This window comes from Ambystoma mexicanum, chromosome 11, assembly GCF_040938575.1.
Source record: "Ambystoma mexicanum isolate Mex_15411 chromosome 11, UKY_AmexF1_1, whole genome shotgun sequence".
NCBI lineage: Eukaryota > Metazoa > Chordata > Amphibia > Caudata > Ambystomatidae > Ambystoma > Ambystoma mexicanum.
Window position 1 is genome coordinate 724,956,535 of NC_090934.1, and position 21,761 is coordinate 724,978,295.

The 21,761-nt window shown below is 45.6% G+C and overlaps 1 protein-coding gene across 1 annotated transcript in view; it reads right to left on the reverse strand.

Moving 5' to 3' along the window:
* The window catches only part of OVCH2 (ovochymase 2), a 1,298,878-nt gene that overhangs the window by 439,046 nt on the left and 838,071 nt on the right, over window positions 1-21,761 (reverse strand). Inside the window, exons 15-16 of the mRNA XM_069623602.1 lie at window positions 1,308-1,379; window positions 225-411 (exon numbers count right to left, since the gene is read on the reverse strand). Coding sequence (XP_069479703.1) covers window positions 225-411; window positions 1,308-1,379 — 259 coding nt within the window. The remainder of the gene's footprint in view (window positions 1-224; window positions 412-1,307; window positions 1,380-21,761) is intronic.

Below are 21,761 nucleotides of genomic sequence, written 5' to 3' on the forward strand. Positions count from 1 at the left end.
GTGGCTATGCGAAGACAACAAACAATATAATAAAAAGGTATGGAAGATTTTGGTAAACAATAAAATATTGTGAAAAAACATATTTTTTTTAAATCATCCAACGAGGAGGCTAATCTTTATGGCATAAAACCACAATCTATTTCTAAATGAGGATTACATGATATAGTGGTAAAGTAGATCTTGTAATCAATCACATAAATGACATAGCAAAGTGATGTGCCTACCTCTCTTTGAAGCAGTGCGCAGCTGTGATGACCCAGTGCTTCTTGATAATTGTTCCTCCACAGATGTGACTGTCTGCTAGCTGAAGGCTGACCTGCCACGGCCAAGAGAAGGGCTCTGCCTCCTCTCCCCCCACTATCCGATGAGAATAAAACCTGGGAGGAAATGAAGAAACTCCACATATCTTGTCTGACAGGAGAAAAGCATAAAAGTTAATTTATACAGGTATACAGTCGTTTAATACTTCATTGCCCAAAGTCTTGTTTATCTTTTACTTTTGAGAGTTGTGACCCACACTTTCCCCCCAATGACAATCTGATTTACTCAACATTAGAGAGTTTTTATATGAATTACACACCCAGGCCTGAGGACTGTTGACTAAAACAGAATGCCTTTAACAATCCCATGATTCAGTTAGCTCTGAGCACACAGACTACCTCCGGGATAGCACTCCAACAGCCTAGCAAACCCCCTTCATTTAGCATACAAAAGGTTTGGCCACTTGCTCCAGGGTTTGGTAGACTGGCAGTAGCACCTGGACTAGCTTTAATGTTCTCTTCTTTTTTTGGTAGCAAGGGATGCGCGTGTTGCCATCTTATGCCTGTTATTCACTTGTTTGGTTCAGTTGGTAAACGCATATAATTTCCTCTTTTTAACAAAATTTGCCAAACTGTGGCCATAGTTGATTGATATGAAACTGACATTTCAAGTCATATTGTGAATCTGAAAAAAACTATTTTTTCACTAACAAGATCATAGTGTATACAGATGGATGTCCTTTATAACACATGCAGTCGGTATGGTTCAACCCACCACAAATATAAGCCTAAATAATCATTCACATAATCTCCAAATAACAATACCATTTTAAAGGAAAGAAATCACACTTTTGAATGAAAACAAAGTTTCTTGAAACCACACTTCTGCATGTAAATAGCATTTGGTAAGAGCATAGTTTTCTCTGGGAACAGAACCTGTTTTATTCATGTTTCTACATTCTATCTATTACATATATTGCTTTGAAAAAGAACTTAGGTCACAAGCATCCCATAGAAACGGCACCCTTTGTATTCAATCAAACGTACCAAAATTGAATGTTGCATTCGGCTCTGTGTGCAATGGTTCTTTACTTTGTAATGGTGCCTCAGAGTAAAAATCTGCCAAAAAAATAAATAAAAGTTAAACTCTATTAGAGTACCACCTATATAAATACCCCACTGTACAGCTTGAAATCTTACAGCCTTTTACTATTTCCAATTTTATATTGTTGAATCATAGAAATATTGCATGCATTATAATGGTTTGACGGAACTGGCTAGTAATTAGTCCTCAAATATGCGTTCATTTGAAGAGTACAATAACCGAGCTTTGCTTGCAGAACTTTTCATTAGCACACTTGCTGTATGCAGTGACCTTAAGCTGGGTCCAGAATAATGGCTCATTCTGTTGATATGTGGATTCATGTATTTTGCAAATGTATTTTGCAGTATTTATAGTTTGAGTGGTTTTCATTCATATAAAACCACCAGCCATTTCTTATTTTTAAAATGTTGTTTATTATGGTGCAGATGTACACTGCATCACAATTAATTTGCATACGTTTCCAAGTGATGGATTACAATTTATGGTGTAATAACAGTGCATCAAGTACCCACATTTATGAACGATTGCTCATAAAGTATAATAAAACATATTGATATTTGATCATAATGTCAAATAAAATGGCATACTGATATTTTACCTGTATCCCGGGGCAGTAGGTAAAAATGGTGGGGAAGGCACATGAAGGAAACTATGTTTACATTGACTGTAAAAGACTCCATGTCATTTCAATGAAGTAAATTACTTCGATGCAATGTACTTCGATGAAATTACTAAGAAAACACACTTTGAAATGCTTTTTTGGGGTCCCCCCCAAGTCCCCTTGCCCTCCACTTCCACCCCAACCCCATTTCCACCCCCTTTGACACATTACCCCACAAACATATGTACAGTTTGAAGTGTTTTCAAAGTCATTTCCACAAAATAAAGGATACCCTTAGAAGATATGCTAAATGTAAAGGTTGTTAAAACAATGCCCCCGGGGGGCGTGGCCAGCGAGCATGCAATGGAGACGTAATTCCTAGGTGCTCCCGTGTCTGCCCGAAACATCCTGCCAATATCCTTAGTTTTCGGGAGTGGATTCGCGAAAAAAGGACATTTTTGTGCATTAGAAACCCGCCGCGACACCCGACAGTAAAAGGGACCGAAACCGCTCAGTACGGAGCAAGATTTCAGTGCCGCAAAATAACAAAAAGGGAAGCCCGAAGGCAATCAAGATGGCCGCCGCCTCAGAGACGCGCTGAAAAGACAGCAGAGAACGGGAGGTGCCGGCCCGCCGCGTCCGCTTGTGGGCTGAAATCCCCCCCCCCTGGAGAGGCATGTGAGGTGCTGCCGATACGACCCGCTCCTGGGGCGATCCCGACACGACTGGGGGGAGGCGGGGCAGTGGCGTGCTGCGGTGGAGCCCGCTCAGGGCTCCCGATCCTGTGACTGAAGAGCGGAGGTGGGGACGGGGGAGGCGGAGCTACGCTGCCCGCGGCGCCGACTCGAGTGGAAGCAACAAGCCGCCAACAGAGTATTAAAGCGGTAGGTGCACCCAAGGGAAAGCACTGCAGCGGGACGCACATCAGTGCATAGACAATCCAGCCTACGCTGCTACACCACCAACGTTGGCAGCACAAAAGACCCAATGTGCGTGGCTGAGGACAGAACGAAAGGGAGGGCACCTGGCTTCCCACACTGGGGCACACCTCTGTACACACAATAAGAACAAGAGGACTAAGACCAAAAGCAGGGCAATCATCCTACAGACCCGACGCAGCGACACCGCCCACCCCGGGACTCCGCGCCAACCACTGGATTGCAGGCGCGGGAGGCCCCGCAACGGAGGGAGAACCCACAGCAAACTGCTAGAACATCCACATATCTGGCCCACTGTATCAAGGACAGAAACCTGGGGCCCCGCATAGCGCCGCCTAGGGCGCCCTGATCCAACTGCCGGCCCCTGGGTCCGTGAGCCCCCCGGACAGCGGCGGATGAACAGACAGCTTCACAGAAGCAGTGTGGGACGACCCACGGCGCTCCTCCGCCACAGTAATATACCTTCCCGGGCACTCGGGGGGGGGGGGGGAGAGATGACCAATTGGGCTGATGGTACTCTGACATACCACCCATCACCAGCAGCCTACATGAAGTGCCCTCCACGACTGTAGCCAGGGACTGCCCCGGCTCCACCCCGGAGGGGGAAGAAAGTAAACGTAAGGATCAGCAGCACGGCAGAGGCCCCTCACTGTTGGCCGTAACCCTACGCTTAGGCCCAAGCGAACGGCAGGTCCATCACGCCCTCCGGGGGACCACCTCCCGCCCAGACTGCAGTGCGGAGGTAATTACAGTACAGGCGCAATAAGCCCAGATAGAAAACCGGAGGGAGGGGGAAATCACAAGAAGGGGTGCTCGTCTAAACCTGCACGGAGTGACACGTGCAAAGCTGCACCATGGGCAAAGAAAAAAGCAAAAAGACCTTGACGCAAAGCACCATGGATCAATATGCCACGAGCTCATCCACTGTACAGAGCACCGAGGACCACGGGGAAACCTCCTCCCCCTTGCCAGACGAGACCCTGTCACTTAAAGATGTGATGGCCGCCATAGCCAACACGCGTGCCACGGTGGAACAAAAAATGGACGCTATCTCCACGGAGGTCTCCTTCCTCCGACATGACCTCCAGAAACTGTCATCCCGGACCGGGGAGGCGGAACAGAGTATCTCCGGGGTGGAGGATGACCTCGGTGGGGTGCACCAACAACTGGCACAAGCACTGACCAGATTAAAAACCCTAGGAGGCCCGAGTGGACGAGGGAGAAGGCAGGTCCCGCCGCAACAATATCCGCATCCTGGGACTCCCGGAACACGAGGAGGGACACAGCATGGAGCTTTTCCTGGAGGAGTGGCTGGCAGATCTTTATGCCCCTAAGACTCTCTCGATCATTTTCTCGGTGGAACGTGCACACCGCATACCAGCAGGTCGCCCGACTCCGGGTGCACCCCCAAGAACAATTATCGCGAAGCCCCTCAACTACCGTGACAGGGAAATGACATATAACGGAGCCAGAATTGCATTCTATCTGGATTATACTTGTGAGGTCCAGAAAGTCAGGCAATCCTTCGATCACCTTAAAAGGAAGCTTCACTCCATGAACGTGAGGTACGGGCTGCTCTTCCCGGCTCAGTTAAAAATACAGCATGAAGGTAAAACAGTCCACTTCACTGATCCTCAGGAAGCCTGGAAATGGGCCGAGACTCATATCGCAGGGGACTGGACCGGACCCGTTCTAAACCGCAGAGGTAGACCAAGACCCCGACCACGGGGAGACGGACGTGCCCAAATACCTATACTGGAGATCCCAGTAGATCCGGACGAAGGCCATGATCCCTGACAGGGTTCCTGCAAGACACACTGGCCAGAGGTAGGAACTCAAAATACCAGTGGTGTACTCAACGATCAACCCCTTTCTTGGCAGCCGCCTACAAAGCAATGCTCCTCCTGATATGACATCAATAGCGGGATGCCATCGCCCCAACATAAGTGACTAGGGAGTCACACACTATTATTGCGATCACACCATGCCATTGGCGGCCACCACGCCCCTGACCCGAGACACCAGACCCACCTACGCGCAGTGGGTTGGTGGGAAGGTGATTATAGTTTCATATTAAGTTAACCTGGTGACACAGTGTTGAGCGCCAATAGAGTTTGGGCGACAGATACTTCATGTTGGGGAGGAGTATGGGGAGGGGGGAAGGGAAACAGTTTTATGTTAGTTACTCCCCGGGAAATCAAATCACATTTACATTGATCGAGATGCCACCGAACACACCATCCCTGCTGCTCACGCCGCCACCTTACATGTGCGCAATATCTCTACGGCCAAAGACAGCGCGCACCCATCTGGCACAACAAATCAGATCCCTAGACAGCAACGACCACGCAGCACCAAGATGACTCCACTGATAGGCGTGCACCGGCCCCAATGATACACAATGAACGCCGTAAATCCCTCAAAATCCTTACTTGGAACGTAAATGTCATGGGCTCAAGCATAAAACGCAGGCTAGTTACGCAACTTCTTAACAGACGCTCACCTGACATAGTCCTCCTAACCGAGACCCACTTGGCGGGTTCTACCTGACAGTTCTTTCGCAGAACTAATTACCGGCTAGCATACCATGCAGGGTACACGATGGGATCCCGGGGCGCCCTAATCCTTTTACATAAGCGACTCCCTCTTGATCTATCTGCTGTGATACAGGACCCCTCAGGCTGTTTTGTGATGATCCGGGGCATGCTCTGGGGCGAGAGAGTGGCCATCCTAGCGATATATTCCCCGCCGGGGTTGGGGGAGGGTCTCCTGAGGGAGGTGACAGCCCTGATCGCACAACAGCATGCAGAGGTGTGGATCGTAGGGGGAGACTTCAACGATGTTATGTGCAATACACTTGACCGGACCCATATCCGTGGTCGGAATCCGGATAGGCCCATGCGGCTAGCAACCTTTACATCAGCGCTGGGTCTGAGTGACGTGTGGAGAGAACTCCACCCTACAGACCAAGGATTCTCCTTTCACTCAGGGGTCCACGGATCCTTATCCAGATTGGATTACCTCTTCCTCCCCGCCCCAGAAGCATACAGGGTTATAAAGGCAGATTTCCTTCCCCGGGGCATATCAGACCACTCTCCCCTGGAGGTGACGCTCCGTACGGATCGCCTCCTGCCGCCTAGAACTTGGCGGCTAAACGGTTACTACCTGGGCCTCCCTGAGTTTGTGGAACATATCACGGAAAAATCAGACAAATTTTTTGAGATCAATACGGGCTCGGTAGAGTACCCCGTGGTGCTGTGGGAGGCACACAAGACAGTGCTCAGGGGGGAAATGACAGCTTGGATCTGTAATAAAAAGAGAGAATATCACAGGAAGGTGACGGAGGCGGAGGAGGATGTAAAACAATAGGAAACCAGATATATTTCTAATGCCTCCCCAGAAATACACCGCTCCCTCCTGAAGGCTAGAGCATCCCTCCACAACACGGCGCTCGATAACGCACGGCAGGCGCATTGGGAATCAAAGATCAGAATTTATGAATATGGCGATAAAGCTGGCAAATTACTGGCATGGCTTGAGAGACGGGAGGAGGGACATAGGCACGTCAGACAGATTACTGACAGCCAAAACGGGTCTGCCCGAACAGACCCAGAAATAGCAGAGCCCTTTGCCAAATTCTATACCACGCTTTACGCTGCCCCTACGGGCCCCATAGATGCATCCCTCCTGGATGAGATTGTGCTCCCGCAATTATCGGAACTGCAGAGTACTCATTTAGACCGGGAATTAGACGAGACCTGGAGGAAATTAGGCAGCAACAAGATGACTGCCCCCCTCCGGGACCTATTCCTCGATTCTAGGGAACAGGGCACCCTTCCACCAGACCTACTAACGGCCAACATAGTGGTCATTCCCAAAAAAGGCAAACCCCCCAACCAGTGTACATCGTATAGACCGATATTGCTTCTCAACAGTGAGACTAAAATCCTTGCCAAAGTTTTGGCCAACAGGCTCCAAGGGGTAATAGCTGTACTGGTCCATCAAGATCAATGCGGCTTCATGCCGCAAAGATCGACCAGAATTAATCTACGTCGATTACACCTGCTATTGGAGGAAGCCCCAACCCTTAACACTCCACTAGCGCTAATCGCAATTGACTTCGAGAAAGCTTTCGATTCAGTGGTATGGGCAAGCCTCTGGGCGATAATGAGACGCATGGGCATTGGTGAGACCTTCCTCAGCTGGATCCAACTCCTATACGAAACCCCACTAGCTACAGTTAGGGTGAACGGCTAGACCTCCGGAACCTTCCCGCTGGGTAGAGGCACCCGGCAGGGCTGTCCTCTATCCCCCCTCCTCTTCGCCTTAGCGATCGAGCCACTAGCCCGATGGCTCCGACAGGCCACCACATGGTCTGGATTCCGTTGGCCAGATGGACGGGAGGACAAGCTCTCCCTTTACACGGACGACCTATTATTCTACCTGAGCAATCCAAACCACGCATGCCCAATCATAAACCAAATGTTAAAAACCTATGGGGACTTCAGTGGCCTTAGAGTGAACTGGGGGAAATCAGTTCTCTTCCCAGTGAGTGGGAGCGATTTAGCAGTCCCCCAGGACTCCCCATATCGAATAGAGAGAAAAGGCTTCTGCTACCTGGGCATATGGGTCTCCGGGGTTCTCTTAGACTGTGTGCGTCACAACATGCACCCACTAACAGACCGCTTTGCGCGGGACGTGCGACATTGGATGCACCTCCCCCTCACGCTCATGGGAAGGGCAGCCCTCTTCAAGATGATGGCACTTCCACGTTTTCTCTACATACTGCAGAACGCCCCACTTGCTATACCAAACTCGGAATTCGTCCGGGTGGAAGGTCTCCTCAGGGAATTGATATGGAAGGAGGGGCAACCCTGCATTGCACTGACTACGCTGCAGCGTTCGATCTGGGAGGGGGGTATCGGAATCCCACAACCTAAGTCCTACTACTGGGCCAGTCAACTTAACATAGTCAATGACCTCCTCCATGGGGACCGCGACTTACCACACATTAGAGCAGAACTACCCTTCAGACAGAATACCCCACCACTCGCAACAATGTACCAGTGTCTATCCAGACCCCCAGCACAGATGATGTCTTCCCACATTGCAATCATCTCGAGGCAGGCACACAAGCACATAGGCTGGAAAGATAAGATCACATTAGCACAACCACTATGGAATAACCACGCGCTAACAGAAGTGCGGAAGCTGCCCGCATGGACCCGCTGGGTGAGGGCCGGGATAACCATGATAGGAGACATCTTAACAGAGGGCTCTATTCTTTCGTTTGAAATGCTCCAGCGGGAATATGGCATTTCGGCTGTGGAACATTATCACTATACACAATTATCACACGCACTCAGCGTCCACAGGCACGCACTGGCCGACCCCCCAGATTACACACCCCTGGAACGCAACCTACTTCCACAACACATCCCCACCAAGGTAACAACCACTCTATACAAAGCTATTAACGCATTCGCCACCCCAGAACTGACCAGCCTCAAAGCCAGATGGGAACGGGACATCGGGAATTTTGAACCTGAGGACTGGATCCAGGTCCTGATGCACCCACAAGAAATCTCCATAGATTCCAGAATAAGGCTGATACAGCTCAAGATACTTCACAAGGTATATTACCCCCAAGTGGCCCTATTCGGTTGGGGAAGGGCAACGGATCCTAACTGCTTGAAGTGCAGAGGGGAAGAAGGGACTTTCATCCATCTCCTCTGGGAATGCCCCAAAATCAAGACCTTCTGTCTCCAAATTTTGGCAAGAGCGCTGGGTCGCACGATAGCTTTACGACCCGCAATAATGTTACTGGGGGCCCCAGATGAGAACATATCAAACAAATGGGAGGGTATTCTTCTTTCCGTAGCAATGGGCCTGATAGAACGTGATATAGCACAGAAATGGGGAGCTCCGGAGTGCCCGACAGTGGCTCAATGGACCAACGAAATGGACATCTGCACGGCGAAAGAACTCAGAATATACACTGCACGAGGATGCCCGGCAAAGGCTACCAAAATCTGGGGTAAATGGGAAGAGCGTGTGATTTGAGACCGGTCAGGGGGGAGATTGGGAGGCGCAGGAGCGCAACACGGAACACGGCAAAGACACATATCTCTGGAAAGGCGATGTTTAGAGTGGCGAGAGACGAGCAGATGAACGAGCAACCCGGCAAAGGGGGAGGCAGGGTGGGGTGATATAGTTGGTTTGTTGTATGTCCGTTTAAAAAACCTTCAATAAAATGTGTTATCAAAAAAAAAAAACAATGCCCCCTACCATCATATTTATCCTTCAAATACCACCTATTACACAGGACCTTTTCCCCTGATCATATTACCACAATGTCTAGCAGACTATTCTGGCATTATAAACACGTAGGTGTCTTCCTGTTTCACAGTATGATGTTCTTCCACATTCCGAGAACAATAAATCAAGCAATCATTTGCAGGGTCCAAGTCCTCATCTTGAGGCAAACCACATTGGATCAGTGACAGACGAGTTCTAGGTAGACTATAGTCCAATATCATTTCAATTCACTATAATATCTTTCCCAATAGAGCCTTTCATTGAGCACATCTCCAACCTATGTGTTTAAGTGTCAAAACCCATGGGATAAGGCCCACATCTATTGTACCCTATCAATTTCGAATCAAACATCTGCACAAGTGTCCAGTACCGCTGGTGGATGATACCACCATGTCATACTACCACACTTACTCTGTCCTATACACCACCACTCAACTAGAACACAGCGATACTATGACACATTCGGTATAGCTGCTATCATACTAACACCAGACTCATACTCCTCATCATCCTAATTAAACACAACTAGCTAAGCACACACCACTAGCTTAAGTGTCTCCTCAGGCCTAACGCAGCCAGAAATCAGTCTGGGTGTCCACCCTCCAGAATGAACACATACAACTGACCTCCCCACCACCACATCTACAGCTAAGAAGCAGCTATCATGCAACTGCCACACCAGCTGCACACATATCCGGTGCACCCACACACCTTATGACTCTCTCTCTCTCTCTCTCTACTGACTTGAACTACGGTCCCCGAGTGCATTCAACCCACCAGCCCTTTGAGATCATACCAATGATACATAAGGCGCTATATAAATGCCAAGTAACATAACATAACAAAACATACGTGGATAGATTGTGTAATGCAAGTTCAGGGCAATTTGTATATGCATTTTGTTTAAGCATAGTTTTGACCACTATACATTTGAGATACAGTTACAGTATTGTGGGTGCAATGTTATTCTGCACTATAAGTCTATATACAGTGGATGCAGAGATGGGGCAAGTCTGAGAGTGTCTGTAGAAGGAGAATGTGCTTGGCAGGTTTAGAGAATTACTTTGGCAAGGTTAGTGAATCATTGGGATAGCAAATATTGGGGTTCGCTTTCCCTTCCTAAAGCCTTTCTTAACATGTAAGGAAGTCAACGCCCAGCATTGAGCCATGAGCTGTGCTGTGTTTATCTTCAGCACAGCATTGTGCCATGGTGAAGTAGTGTGAAATAAATGATGATTTTCACTCATAGTTAGCATAGCAAACTGTACTGTTTTGTTGGTATCCCCAATTCTTTCTATATGTCATTGGTCTCACAGCTGTGCACACCAGATATAATATCCGCCAATGAATTCACCAGTTTATATACTATGTTGGGCCCAGTAGCATGAACAATGTAGTCCAATGCATGCTTCTCAATAACACACATACTCTTTCAATCTGTATACTTAAAGTTTATGCGTTGCAAAAATAAAAGTGTAAACATTACAAACAACAGTAAGGGAGTACAATTGAGTATTTATTTTAGCCACAGTAAGCCCTGTCCAGAGTTAAACAGAAAAGCATATGGAAGAGAAAATAAACTTCGGGCATGTCCGTCTGCATCAGCAAATGACAAAACGAAACACACATTTCTCTCTATGAGAACAAGATGATAAGAAATGCGAAAGAAGAATCTCAAAACATTTCACAAAGCATATATACTAGATAAAACATGTGGGGAACCAGAAGAAGGGCTTGGACTACAGTGGGTTATGATTCAGATTTTAGAAAATCCAACTCAAAGAAAAAGGAGGCTGGAGCAATAGCCTCTTTCTGTCGCTTCTGCTTGGCCCTTTAGAATATAATTACACAGTTCACAGTCTTCTTGTAGACTCTGTTGATTAAAAAGGATAACTATCCTCTGAACTGTTTTCTCTTCACCCTAGGAAAAGAAGGATTCTCCTTAGATTACTTTTCTCAGATTTCTACAAGTGTTCAAATCCTTCAAAGATTACTTTTAACACAATTCTCTATGCTCAACCTTCGAGACACCTTGCCTCCCCAAAGTCCTGTGACTATTTGGTAGACGTACTGGTTCTCAATAAATGTAATAGACGATGGGTTTTCCATGTTCCGGTAAGCTAGTTGACTTTTCCAGCCTTGTTTCAAAGTGTTCTTACTCCTTTCAATCTGTTTTACGTAGGACGTATGCCCACCCAGCTTTACAAGTTTCTCATTCCTTTGTCGGCTTTCCCAGCATTGGCATAAAGAACATTATCTCTTTCACTCGGTTTTACATAGGGCAAGTGCCCTTTCACTGGTATAAAGTGTTAAAAATGATCTGGTCTCTGTAACTTCAAAGGTTTTGCCAGTCTTGGAAACCAAACTTCACAGCCCACACTAGGGTTTTCACTTCGGGAGCGTTTGCTTCCCTGTAGGCACTTGTATCGGTGACAAAGGCTCTTGCCATGTGGAGCTCGGGTTCCCAGGATCCCTTCTTTCCTCTGGTCTCAGCGTCAGTAGCCAGGCATCAGTACCAACACTGCTCTCCCGTGATCGTACCACCAGTTAAGAAGGTTGTGTTTCTGTCTCTATCTTTCTCCTGACCGGAGCCTCTCGCTCAGTTGGAACGTCTGCCTTTCTGCCTCCAGCTAGCAGTTCCCTCTTCCTCCGCGCCACCGGTGGTTCTGTGGCCTGGTATGTGTAACCTGGCATAATGCTGGGGTTAATAAGATGCATTCCAATTATAAGTGCAAGTGAAGAAAGACGAAATAATTAACCCATGATTTATTTCTGGGAATTATGCCATGGAATAAAGAAAATAAAAATATAATAAATAAATAATAAATACAAGGTATGTGTCGTTGGTAAAATAAAGCAGGTCTGTGTGTTATGTCTGTACCTGGGTCCCGCGTTCTGTTTTGTTTGTGCCCCTGTCAGAGGAACGGTGTCCCATTTCTATTTCGGTTATTTGCGTCCTTCATTCATCCATTTTGGGACCTGGGGGCTCGTGTTTGGAAAGTCACAACATGGAGGGTGTTGGTTTTGCCCATCTCATGGGGAACAGGTGGGCATTTGAGATGATTTAACCTCATGAATGACTGCAGCTCCCCTGCAGTCAAACACAGGTGGGAGTTCCCATGGAGGGATAAAAGGAAATCTGCGCAGTGCGATAAGTAAGCACGGAAGGGAGAGAGAGAGCCCAGAGGACGCTGGTTTTTGTTTATCGTCTGAGGAAACCTCTGATAGGCATGCACGACTTGCCGCCTTGCGCTGCCCAGTCCTCTGCACTGGGTGTGCAGCGAGCTGGGTCTCGGACCCAGTTGGTCTATTCCGTGTAAAACGGATCGCTGGGGCTGTGTATACAGGGCAGTTTGTCGATTCCTGTCTGGGGTCGTTGCAGTTGGGGTTTCCGATACCTGTGAGGTAGGAGAAAGGCAGGCTGACAGGGCTGTTACGGTCAGTGTTCCCTCTCTATTTATTCTACACAACTTTTCCTGTGAGGTATATCCTGCCAGGATTGTTAATATTTAAATGTATTCTACCCCTGGTTTCTTTTCTCGTGTCATTCTATATCCCCATTTTGTGTGGGTAACTGTGTGTGGAAAATATTCATTCTTATTATATGGAAGGAGGGAGTCCTCTTGTTGTGTGAATCACGTTCGGCATATTAAGTTGATATAGCTCTGGTAGTATTGCTTGGATTTTGGTGAAGCCTGGGCAGTCCTTTGCACTCTGGTCTTATAACAGGATCAGAAGTATTGGTTGGTCTTCTAATCTACAGTGGTCATTTCTCTGTGCATAGTGGTTTCTGTTTTTTCTGAAGGCTCTTGTGGGTTACTCACCCTCGTCTCGCTCTCCTGTGGCTGCTGTATTTAAATTTTTGTAGCCTGGTGTTTCCCTATAAAAAGAAACCACCAGTATTTAGCCTATTTCTCACTATAGTTTCAGTGGGCTCATTTAGGTGAGGGACCTGGTAGTATCCATATATTTTAGTGAGAAGTGCCGCTTTATGGTCAGGTTTTATTTATTGCTACCTTTCAGACAGAAATAAATAAAAATAAAAGCCATATTGTAGTTTCTTTCTTCCAGTGTAGTTTCTTTCTTCCAGTTTTGCCTACAGTTCACAAAACGATATTGACTGGCAGATTCGGGCGTTTAAAGGTGCCGGCTGTTTTTATACACATGCCATTATTGACCAGTGTGGAGAGGAGGAGAGGAGGAGAGGGCCTTTGAGTACTATGGGTCAGCTCTCTAACCCAGTGCTATAGCAAATGGGTAAATTCTGTGTCATTATTACAATTTGGGGTTGTCTTGCATGATGTGTGTTTATGGGTAGTCTTACATGTAGTGTGATAGACTGCAGCTTCCTTGGTGAGCGTTAGCATTGCCGTCATAGGCAAGTGAAGTATTCACATTAATTGGGGAGGGTGAGTTACCTCCCAATTATATTGTGGTCTCTAACCGCAATGTAAAAGTACATTTGTTCTATATTAGGTTGTGTTGGCCTAGGGGCACACATAGAATCACGCCATTCGAACTTCGTCTTGGCCATTTTGCTCACTTTTCTGGGTTTTCATTCCACATGCATTAAAGGTTCACAGATTCACTGCTCAGAAAGCTCTTTTACATGTTCCTGCACAGAAATGCGAAAGAAATGTTGAGCACATTGTCTTTAACTTAGGACCTTGACGAGCTGGCACAAACATAATCAGTATTATAGGTGCCTTCCTGTCTTCCTGACTCTCTGAGGCTAATTGTGCAACTAGATGATTAAAAGGAGCACCATTCTTGCCAAGAGTATTTCTGAAAGACTGAGCTACTGAGTCAAATGCAGAATTACCTTTTTAGTTAAGAACAACATATAGATAATGGAGCGCAAGGAATGTTACCTTGTGTTAGTGACAAGTTATATTCCTACACCCCACTCTGCTCTGTTCCCAGACAGTAAATTGTCTGAGGGATGACACAGAGTGCTGTAGCACATGTTGCCATAGAAAAGTGCCCACGTTTCACAGGTTATGCTCCCCGTGCTTTCGCTTATCTTCTCTACGGCTGTACACAGACATGAATGAATCTGGGTCTGCTTAAGCGATAATAAACTATTGTTATATATTTGTTTCGTGACTGGTGTGTCTTCATTTATTCGCAGTAGCCCAGAAATGGGACTAGCAGCAATGCCAAAGTATATTCACTCATTGGAAATGACAGTGAGGGTCATCCTAAATTGATTTCAGTCTATACCAAAACAATAGGAGAATACCTAATTTGTCTAACTTTTCCTCCACAGGGTCTGCAAAAGGGTAGCAGTGCTGACATCTGCATTTAGACAAACCTGGTGGCTGAGTTGTAAAAGAAGCAAGTTGGACCCATTTCTAAAATACATGTCAATATGCAAAATGTTTGAATGTATAAACTCCTCTGCAGGCAGATATTAGGCCAAGATGTTGATGGGGTTCTTAATGCTATTTATGTACACACTCACACTGGCGTGCACTGTAAATGAATGTGCATGAATTTAAATGGTCGTCCCTCTAGGCGAGCTAACAGACAAGCTCGGCCCACTGATTAAGACCGCACTGAGAGTTCCATTTATACCAATTTCACTGTGATTATTTGACAAATTGTCACACTCACCTGTGTGTCTCAGGAGCGATGGATGAGCCTCCCTTGACCCCGAGTCTTCACTTCCCCTGTTTCACCCGGAGGAATACCTGTCAAATACAAGGTGTACACTCGGACCTGAATTCACCCGATTCCCCTGGGCCCTTCCCTTCTCTTTACTGTGTGCTGTGATGTCCCCCTATGGGCTTACCTTGATCTTTAGTAGGGTGCGCACTCCATCCTGCATTTGCAGGGGCGCAATTCACTCATGTGATTGGTGCCAATGTCTGTAGGCTAAGTCCAGATGGCAAACGCTGTTTTATGCCTTCACAGCAAGGCCGAGAGTTCAAGGCGCCAGTTTCTTCACTGGCTAGAAAGTCCTTCCCACAAGTGAACGTTGCGTGGAGAATGTTGAGTGTCCAAAATTGACCGTATTGTCTTTGCTGGTATTTTTGTGGGTGAGTAGCACTGCGTGTAGAAGCTAGCTGCTGGTAGGTTTGCACAGCGCCTTCAATTCGAGCGCGCCTGGTAATGTCTCTCCCTTTCCCTTACAGGAGCAATTATGTGGTATAAGCGCCTCGAGTCTGGGTTCAGCGTTACTGGAGAATTGGTGGTTAGGTAAGTTTGCATGGAGGCTTTTGGTAAGTATGCACCGCGTAGAGAGAGAGAGCGCAGTGAAATAAGTGTCTGCGTTATTGGAGCGAGCGCAATGAATAATGTCTCTTCTTTCTTACAGGGGTTTGTGCGCTCGTGCAACTAACCTGGATTCCAGAGTCGCGGGAAGATTCGGTGACTATGCACAGCGTTACTGATGTGCGCGTGTTAACGCTGTTCTTCTTTGTTCTTACAGGTGCCGGTGTAGATGTCCCCTCTTGACTGGAGATAGCTGCGGCGTGGAGTAAGAACCAGGTAAGCTGAAGCTGAATGATCCAGAGCAGGTAAGCAGAAGTAGGATGATCCGGAGCAGGTAAGCAGAAGCAGGATGATCCAGAGCAGGTAAGCAGAAACAGGATGATCCGGAGCAGGTAAGCAGATGCTGGCTGATCCAGAGCACGGCAAGTGTGTTGCTGATACAGCTCACAGTAAGCAACACGAAGCACTGGAAGAATCTTGGGTGTGGCTTATATTGCCAGCCACACCCAAACATTAGAGAGCTCATGAGTTATCATGCACTTCCTGTTTGGCAACAGGAAGTGGTAACCAGGAAGTTACTACAAACTCTAGGAAGGAATGAAATGAGGGATTTGTTATGGGTTCTTTGTGTGCCTATGCCAAGCCTGCCAAGCCTCCACCCAGCTTGCCCCAACTACCTGCCTGATACCATGACACAAATATAATACTAATATATTTATTTATTTAGTATTTATGGAACCATGGATGCATATGTATTTATGACTACAAAGATATCTTTGTTATGGGTATTTATAAAGCTAATTTTTTCTCAATCATTATTGCTGTCACTGTTTTTTAATTCTATCCCCAGGATCCTCTGCTACGCGCATATTTGCAGTAAGGTGTTGGCCCATTGCTCATGTTTACCTATAGGTTGCTGTTCAATCATACATTCCCACAGGCACTCTTTATACTTTACCAATTAAGGGCAGATTCACCTTACAAATGTCTCGGCCCCTCCAGGACGTCATCTCTACAGAGGCTTGCCTCTGCATAGGGATAACTCTCCTCCCTCTTTAGGAGTATCTCCCTGATTCGCAGTCCGCTCTGCTCTTACGTATGTTATCAGAAACAAATGAAATCTGTCTGTCTTATTTGATTATGGCATTTAGATGATGTTCAGCACTACCTGAAGCCAAATGAGTGAAAGAAAGGTCCTTGTTAGTTATAGTCATAAGGGGAGGTACCAAAGTCTTTCCAACACCCATACAAGCAGAAATTGAGTTTTAGATTGGAAGTTCCTTATCAGAATGGGAGTCCTCGTCACCAAGGCAGGATCATTCCCAGTGCAGTCCCACTTGCCCAGACCCCTAGGTAGGATCATGCTTAGTGGGCTCACCTCCCTATCCTAAAAGGGGTTAGCTCTCCTCTGGGGAGAAGGAACGAATTGTCCAGATTCGTCACAAAAGCTAAAATCAACTTTCACAACTATTTCATTCCCTTGGAAAAGGAAGATGATGAATGGGCCTTTGTTCTATTCACTGAACACCAAATACAACTTATAGCTAGGTAAGACCACAGGTCTGATAGCATATTTCTGCAACAAATATCCATTATTGTATTCCAAGGGTTTTTGTTTCCCTTCAATTTTAGCTTACCATTTTCTTGACAAAACAAATCTCCATTGGGGTAACACCTGACGGAGCCTTTGGTATGTCGGTATTCAAATATGACCTATATTTTCCGAATGTAAACAACTTCTTTGTTTTCCTATCTCTGAGAGTCAAAAGGTATTTACAATATACAATGGGCCTCATTACGACCTAGGCGGTAAGTTACCGCCTGGGTCGTACCCTTACCACCATGGTGTAAACTATGTTTACACCATGGTGGATGGCGGATTTACCGCCCCATTCTAAGGTGAGTGGGGCGGTAAATCCCCATTTCCCATTTTACCCTTCCCCATTCCCATTTTTGCCCCATAGGGCATAATGGGAGTGGGGAAGGCGCTAATTACGCCACCGTAAATTACGGTGGCGTAATTAGCACCATGGTCCCTTAGCGCCATGGATTTTAACGCCTGCAAAAAGCAGGCGTTAAAATCACCATGGCGCTAAGGGACCTTGTAATCAGACGTTAAGGGTCGGCACCGTTTAGAGAATCGCCGTGTGGCAGACACCAAGTGGCCAAAAGCCTTGGGGGCCAAGGAGATAGGCTTTCTTTCCCTGAGATGCCTGTCAATTGGCCTGCCTGTGAACTGACCTCGTCAAACCGCCTTTCCATAAACAATATGCTCAGCCAGTCAAATATCCAGTAAAGACCATCACCAAATAAAATACCCAGGCCAAGAGACCCTCTGTTTGTGCCTGCAGTCACAATTAAAACCTCCCCGGCACAGTTTCTCCTGTGCATTTTCCATGATACAGCCCCCTAGGCACCTGATCTCCAACTAAAACAGCCTCCCATGACCTACTTATGTGACTTTCAGTATTTTTTCTTTGTCACTGATTTACATTTGTTCTGACAAATGAATGGAACAACATGGAAACTTTGCCAGCAGTCTCCTGTCTTTGAAGACCAGAGAAGCACGTTTTACATTTTCATTGAGTTTTTTTGTCACTAGAATACTCCATTTTATGCTGCCTTTGGTTATATGTCACAGTTCAAAGCAGCTTTTCCGCCGCAATAAAATGCTGCTTTATGAGAAATGTTCCTCTCCTAAAGAAGTAATCCACCAATCACACAGCCTCGTTTATAATGTAACATCAGATTTTCATCTGGAGCTTAGTGACATCTCCCTTGTTTGACACAGGACCACCTCCTCCGCGAATGTTCAAGCCATTTCTTGAGAAAAGTAATTTCCTGCTTATTGAGAGCACCTACTTAGTGATGTGGCAAATTTGCTGTGCATGTTGAATGACCACCATTGATATGAGCGCACACAACTTTAACAGTGTGCAGAGGATGCACTACAGCAGAGCTATGTAGGTATCAAACCACGAGCACGGACAGTGTCAGTGAAGTGCCTGATTTCTTCAGACCTCTGTGTTATGCACGCTGCATGCACACCGATGCACATTCTGTATTCTACCAGCTTTGCTAGTTCTGCCTAATGTTGCAATTTCCTCACAGTTTTTTAGTAATATTAGTATCCTAACTCTCATGTATAATTGTATTGTGGTTACTGTTTTATGCTCAGGGTATACGCACGTATCTCTAATACAAATCATTTAAGCACCCTACCGTCATGTGCATCTCCGTTCGGTTTAGCGTATTCTGTTCAGGGTAAATGCACCTTCGCCTAGCATGAATAACGTAGCATGAACACCTTGTGTTGCATTTTCCATTTGACTCTTCCCAACAACATTTTCACTTTTTGATCAAGTGTTTTACTGGAAGGATTTTTTGGAATAGGTAGTTGTTCTCCTACAGTTACGACTGACTGGTGCAAGTTATGTGCCACTCCCCATCTTTTTAAGATAGCTCAGTGATGGAAGAGTGTGATAATAAAGATTTCAGCTTGTGTAGTGTTCTCCTTAAAGCCCAAAATGTGAACACATTCTCCAGAACTGATGAATGTGGACTGACTGAGGATTCAGCGTGTTATATAATACCACTTCTGCATACAGAAGAACCTTAGAGGGAGACGCAATACCGTGTATGCCTCATGACCTCTGCTAGAGATTCCATGGCTAGGTCAAAGAGGAAAGGGGACAAAGGGCCTCCTTGTCTTGTTTCTCCAAACAAAGAGAAGGGGCCATACATAGCAGGGATAAGGCTAACACATGTGTTTGCAGAGCTATCTTTTCTTAAAACATACACCAGGCAACTCGAACTCACAAGATTAAATGCCTTATCACCATTGATACTGACCGTGACAAAGTGGCTGCAGATTTTATATTTTAGGTGATTCATATGTATTACCTGCTTCATAAGTAAGGGCATATATGTCACCTATTTAGTACTACATTTCCAGTGCTAAGGACAAACATACATTTCTTTGATGCATTGCTTGATACATGTGTTCAGTCCTACAGTGGGAATTCCTGCCACTGTTAAAATGTTAACCCTTGAAACGTATTGCATCCATTTATTCCCTTAAAGAAACTACGTTGATTCTTGAGTAATAGTTTTGGTAGGACGCCATCCAATCTTAGGGCATATATTTCTCTAGGCATTTTAATGGTAAAGAAGGAATATGGGTGCTGAGGGGTAACGCTCATATTGTGAAAAGTACTTCCCTGATTTTGGAATCGTTTTTCTAGCCAGCTTCATTGATTCTGCAACATAGCCTCCGCTAAATAAATCATGGACTCCCCTTAATTTAGCCTTAATTAAGCTCCTCCTATTGACACAGACCTTCACCCCTTTTTTTAAAAGGCTTAACCAATATTACCACAGATTCTGTATCTGGTTAATCACCATAGTTTCTATGTGGGTAAGTGTTGGTAGATTAATATTTTCAAGATAATTATCAAAGTCACAGTCAGGATGGTGGTTACAGAGCTCTTTAAAATATTCCCAAAAGGTCAGTTAATGTTCCAACTTTTAACCAAAACATCACCTAACATCACTGGGTGTTTTTCCATAATGCCAAAATGCTTGGCTGGTCACAAAGACTTCATGCTCAGCATGTTATTCCAGAAGGGAGTTGGGTTACTTTCTTAGTTCATTGTGGATATCAAGATGTTTGTCATTGCTAATTCCTACTGAAGTTTAATATTCCTTTATAAACATTTTAAAACATTTTCAAGACTGATGAGGAATGGATTTTACAAAAGCCTCCTCCCTCAGTAAAAAATCAAATTAATCTCCAATTTCTCCCCACTCCTTTTTTCCTTTTGATCAAATTGAGAATTAGGATGCTGTCATTGTGCTCTGATATCACAATCACCTCAGTCATTTGTAAATGGAAAAAAGATATCGAGTTGAACGTGAAAATATTATTGGTAAACTGGTACTATTTGTATAAACCTTTCCCCCCACAACTAAACACGAAAACAGTCTCCTTTATAAATGTACCATTTATGTTTTATTTGAAAAGAACAAAAAGAAGATGAATGGATCCACACTTTATCTCGGTGTGTCACTGTCAGCATAAAAGCAATTACAAACTACAAAATATGTAATTATCTTTTTCCAGCTGTTAGTGAGCCATATTTTTAGATCAACATACTAAAACATCTGAGTATTAATGACATCAAAATTAGAAAAGATGACATGTGTCTGCACCCAGTTTTAAAAAGGAGTGCTGTGGGAAGGGTAAAGCAATCCCTAACCAGGGATGCAATGGTGAAAATGATGGCTGACTTGGCCCAGATGCCCGTTTGGTTGAGAGTGCAACCAGGGGATATAGACTATTCATTCTATTCAGCTGCCATCTCCATCACGAACCATGCTATTGCAGTGGTGGAATTCTCTCTGTGTGTGAAATAAGTGTAAAAACTCATGGGTGAAAAGTGAATGTAGCCCTACAAAAGAATGCAGAGTTTGGGACAGTGGTCTTAGATGTCATAGTTTACTTCCTGTTGATCAAACCAAGTGGTGTGGAAGATGTGGAATTGCTGCGATATTCATTAAAAGCCTTTATTAGGGGTAGAATCATTAGCTTTGCATCTAATTATTAAAGGAAAAGAGGAGAAGAGACCGGGGACAGTGAAAACACCACAACGAAAATAGCACTCCCCCACAAATTCTAATTTGAGGGAGCTCCTACACCTCAAATTTAAAATAAATGAAGAATAGCAAAAAAAGTCAGATTATGCACTGTTTGGGCTAAGTCAATACCTTCTGGGTCAAGGAAGAGGATGGGCTATCTTACAGGCACGCAATAATCAGGTCGAGTAGAACCAGTCTCTACATTTAGTTGACTTTGAACATATATACCCGGAGATTACTTTGGCAGAGAAAAGAGCGTATGCTTGTGGGAGGGGCGTATTGCAAGCTCTGTGCTGCAGGCGCCCAGTCCCACACCAAGATGGAAGTCAGGAGCCGAGACACGCATGTGCGCCGGCTCCATGACCACCATGTAAACAGGAAACTTTCGAGCAGTGCGTCTTGGCGACGGGCTGCTCGGTTTTACTGGGAGTTGCGTGATTTCCAACGGTGAGTGTCTTTAATGATAAACCCTAAGTACCCACGGCTTTCTGCACATTGTGACAGGGATTAAACATATTGTGCAATTTGATTATTAGTGAGCACGCCAGTGCTTCAACAGAGGAGAGTCTGAACTAGTCTTTATGTTAATCTGCAATTTTTAACCCGCACGAGCGGAGTATCCCGCATGAGTCATGGATATTGATTTAGCCTAGCAACTGGGGATGAGCACAGTACCTAGAGCGTGT